Source organism: Triticum aestivum, chromosome 4B (assembly GCF_018294505.1).
Source record: "Triticum aestivum cultivar Chinese Spring chromosome 4B, IWGSC CS RefSeq v2.1, whole genome shotgun sequence".
NCBI classification, from domain to species: domain Eukaryota; kingdom Viridiplantae; phylum Streptophyta; class Magnoliopsida; order Poales; family Poaceae; genus Triticum; species Triticum aestivum.
The window spans coordinates 71,193,196-71,197,198 of NC_057804.1; the positions used below are offsets into that span (position 1 = coordinate 71,193,196).

The 4,003-nt window shown below is 46.5% G+C and overlaps 1 protein-coding gene across 2 annotated transcripts; it reads right to left on the reverse strand.

Moving 5' to 3' along the window:
* On the reverse strand, positions 1–2,114 carry LOC123094457 (putative B3 domain-containing protein Os03g0621600). 2 transcript variants are annotated; one of them, XM_044516461.1, is made up of 5 exons: positions 1,991–2,114; positions 1,772–1,907; positions 845–1,307; positions 529–719; positions 1–311 (listed from the first exon to the last, which is right to left on the reverse strand). In XM_044516461.1, exons 2-5 carry the CDS (start codon positions 1,898–1,900, stop codon positions 69–71), a joined length of 1,026 nt encoding a protein of 341 aa, XP_044372396.1. In that variant the 5' UTR covers positions 1,901–1,907; positions 1,991–2,114; the 3' UTR covers positions 1–68. The 2 variants fall into 2 exon arrangements, with proteins under 2 accessions (XP_044372396.1, XP_044372397.1); XM_044516462.1 differs by having other exon boundaries at positions 1,995–2,090.
* Between the last annotated feature and the right edge of the window lie 1,889 nt (positions 2,115–4,003).

The window sequence follows — 4,003 nt, forward strand, 5'->3', positions numbered from 1 at the left end:
TTAACCAGAAACGACAGGAACAATTGCAGGATTCAGCAGAGTAACAGGCAAGACCAGCATCCCAAAATTCATTCTTTGCGAATGATATAAACATCCATAGTGTACTTCTTGTTCTTCAGTAGCTTGAAGAGGCAGATATCTCCCAGCCTCAAATTGTTCCCACACACAAACTGTCTCCACCCTTTCAAGAGCCTTTTACTACCGTACTGACTAATGCAACACCGCACCTTCCAGATCTTGCCATGGCGTCGAAGCTCAATTGTTTCGTCCTCAAATGGAAGGTAAACCTCAGCATATTCTCTGCATATTTCCTGAAAAAGAGGGCAAAGTTATTGAATGGTGGCAATTCCATAGTAAAAAACAAATAGCAGAAAAACTCAAGTGCATAGCTATCAGAAAAGTACTACTCCTAGAAAAACTAGAGGCATAGCGTGCACGACTGGAATAGAACTTCAGTCTCATTACATCGACAAAAATGCAAAAAATTATCATGCGTTCAGTGACAGAGATTTTCAGTTCTGAACTCACCAACGTATAAGGTTTTCCATGAATACTGCTCTTCCTTATGGTGCACCCAACGATGGGAATTTCAGAGTAAATATCTCGGATCTTGACTTTCAGCTTCTTCTTTTGAGAACCAGTAGGACAAGTTCCTCGTAGTAGGATCAGCCTCCGTGCAGGATGCGCTTGCAGATCATCTTCTGAAGATGAGATACAACCTATATACACCAAGAAGGAAACCCCGTAATATTGCAAATGATCGTCTAAATGTTGTTGACATACTGTTTTTCCGAATATTTAGAATTTACAATGGCAATGCTACTCCAAACATTTAACTTCAAACCTGATGACTCGGACGATGGAGCGCTTGATGAACCAAGAACCATGCTATTTTCCCCATGGTTTGAGTTATCCCATTGTACTATCATAGTTCCCCTTTCACTTTGTGGTGATCTGATCATGGGAAGATCATGACGCATGCTCAAGGTTCCAGTGAGTTTTTCTCCCCACTCTTGGCCCTCATAGGGAGCAGTTTCCATCGGGAGGAAGCTTGAAGACAGTCTCTCGCAACCACTCGGCTCAAATATTAGAACCTTAAACCAGGAGTTCCCGTCATAGTTGAATACCAGGAAATCACCCATGCTTATGCCATGAGCACTTACAAACTCCTCCCATCCAGACTGGAGGACCAGTTTGTGCAAGTCCTCTGTAACATGAACATCAAAGGTATTTCCATTGCGGGATTCGAGCTTCACGGTTCTTGTTATTTGCCTCCTAAATTTCTTCACAAATTTGTCTGGTATTATCTGCAGCAGCAAAGACAGACAAATCATATTATAGAGAGCTGCTGTGAGGAGATGAGGCAAATAAAAGCATTAATATGGCTTGCATATAAGGTGGTGACGACTGACGATGCTTGGATGTGTGCATCCCAAGATGCAGAGGAAGAAAGGACTGTGAAGCTAGATCAGGAGCATTCCAGTCTATATGCAATTTCATCCATTTCCACATGTTATATTAATTACTAGATCAGGTTTACTAAGAGAAAAACTTTGATATAGGGCAGCATGGTTGTATTGTATACGAATATATATGCAGTTCCATCCATATCCACGTATTGTAATCCAAGAACTCGTCTTTTGGTTGAATCTGCTTTACCAACTGGGCTTTGAGTCTTTGAAAATAAAAAGTGGGCTTCGGAGACACTGAACACAGATGGAAGAAGATGGAGCTGCAGAAAGGAAACCCAGTGCAGATCAAAATATCTTACCATTCGATCACGGAAATCACCAATCATGACCTTGAAGAAATGATTGTCTTGTTCGTTTGCGGCAGCAGCAATGTCACCCCTCTTACTCCAAGGACTGCTCATCTTGCAACCAGTACTAGATTTGTACATGCCCTCGCTAATGGAGACAGGGAAGAACTCAGAGCAGCAAGACTAAAATTGCAAGCAAGATGGGGCACGAATAGACAAGGAGGCGCTTACACACAGCGAGGTCGGCGGACGATCTGTCAACAGTCCATCGGTGGGCAGTAAGGAAGGAAGGAAGAAATGCTGTGGCGGGTGCTCTGCCGATGGGTGTCTCTTAAATTTGAGCGACAAGTGTTATATCTACCCCCACCACAGTACCGATGCATAAATACTGGAGTACTATCAAACCGCACGCCTCCCGCACCGAATTAAATCCTCTGTTGACCGAAGAGGCCGTCGACACAATGCACAAGCCAGCAGGTACTCCCTCCGTCCGAAAATACTTGTCAGCGAAATGGATGTATCTAGACGTATTTTAGTTGTAGATACATCCATTTTCATCTATTTATGCGACATGTATTTCCGGACGGAGGGAGTAGGTATTAAATCAATACCGGTCATTTTTTCCTTCTTTCTTGGGCCAACTCCCGCGCGCGACTCCATCCCATCCGGGTGTGTCTGTTTGGGATAAAACGGACATGTCATACGGCCTAGCACGCGGGCGCAAACGAACTTTTATCCGCTTTCGACCCATCCCGGTCCAAGTTTGAGCCGCTTTTGGGGTGAACGGACAACGCGCGGACGGGCGGGCCGTGTGCGCGTGTCCTCCCCTGGCCCGCCCGTCGGTGGCACAGGGACCCATTTTTCTATCCGCCCCCTCCCCCCTCCAACCACACCCCTCCACTCTTCTCCACTCTTGCCCCTCGCCGCCGCTGCCATTGCAGCTGTGCAGCTCGAACGCGCGCTCGCCCAGCCCCCTTCCCCTTGACGCCCCCGATCTACCGACGGCCACCTGATTTGCATACCCGGCGGCCGAATTTGGAGCGGATCCGATCGGGCTCGAGCTCCCCAGTTGTGGGAGGCTGCACCGCGCCATGGACTGTCCGGGCACCGGACCGGAAGGCCCCTGCAAGGCCGCAAGGCCGCATGCAGGTACCGACTCCTCCTCTAGCCGCTCGGATCTACACAGTCAACAGTCCGCCGGCAGATACATGAATGGCGGTCGGCCGGGCTCGGTGCTGGCCCAAAGCTCGTCGGCACACCATTGCCACTCATCAAGTGCGACGACTGCCCAAAGACGGTTTTGCGCCGTGTGTCTACAACGCCGGAACATCCCGGATGGGTGTTCATCAAGTGCTCAATCAATGGGGTATGTGTTCATGAAGCTTCGGTAGTGCTCTCGGATTTGACTAGTTGTGCTAACTTACATTTTTATTGTGTAGAATGGATGCAAGTTTTGATATTGGGAAGAAGAATGCATCGATATATTGATAGAGCACAATTTAGTAGATGTTCGTGCACAGTCACATACCACACTACATATAGTTAGTCTTGCACATATTTACCATTGGCCATTGGGTTTTGGAACCGAGATTTGCAAATCAGGACTACCTATATGATTTGGGTCAATGTCATGTGTTGCTCCTATAGCTATTTTTTAACCCAAGGATTTTGTAGGATTTTTTTCTATAAACCAGGGTTGATCCCTTGTGAGTTGAGGGTACAAACACCCTCCTGACCATTCAACCACATGTTGCCATGTTGGTTTCCATAGGATCTTAATCCTTATGAATGTTGCTTTGCAATTGATATCAAAGCAATGGTGTCACTATATTCCGAAGGACTGTCATCTGAGACCTAGTTTTATACTCTCTTCGTGATCAACACCTATTTTGGGACGCAGGAAGTACAAAGTTAACATCCAAGCCTCTTTTTTCACTCGGTTCATGATTTTGTGCTCAAGACTTTTTCGTAGATTTTACTATTTTTTTCTTTGCAAGACTTATTTTGCGCTCAAGACTTTGCCCAATCTGGTCTGAAGAAATGTAACACTATTAGGGAAAACCCTAGTAGTAGCGCGGGTTTTGAGGCTATCAGCAGCGCGGGTGGCCGCGCTACTAATAAGGCGCTACAGCTAACTTATAGTAGGAGCACTGTCCGTACCCGCGCTACTACTGTTGACGATATCAGCAGCGCTTTTGCCGAACGCGCTACTATTACTTACCTGTAGCGATTTCGCAGTCCCTC

Bases quoted from the DNA above. Each gene is read 5' to 3' on its own strand.
- LOC123094457 (XM_044516461.1), bottom strand. From the start codon at position 1,900: ATGTACAAATCTAGTACTGGTTGCAAGATGAGCAGTCCTTGGAGTAAG. The intron at 1,308-1,771 runs GTAAGATATTTT...TTGCTGCTGCAG, and splicing joins GTGATTTCCGTGATCGAATG to ATAATACCAGACAAATTTGT. The intron at 312-528 runs GTGAGTTCAGAA...CCTCTTTTTCAG, and splicing joins ATGGAAAACCTTATACGTTG to GAAATATGCAGAGAATATGC.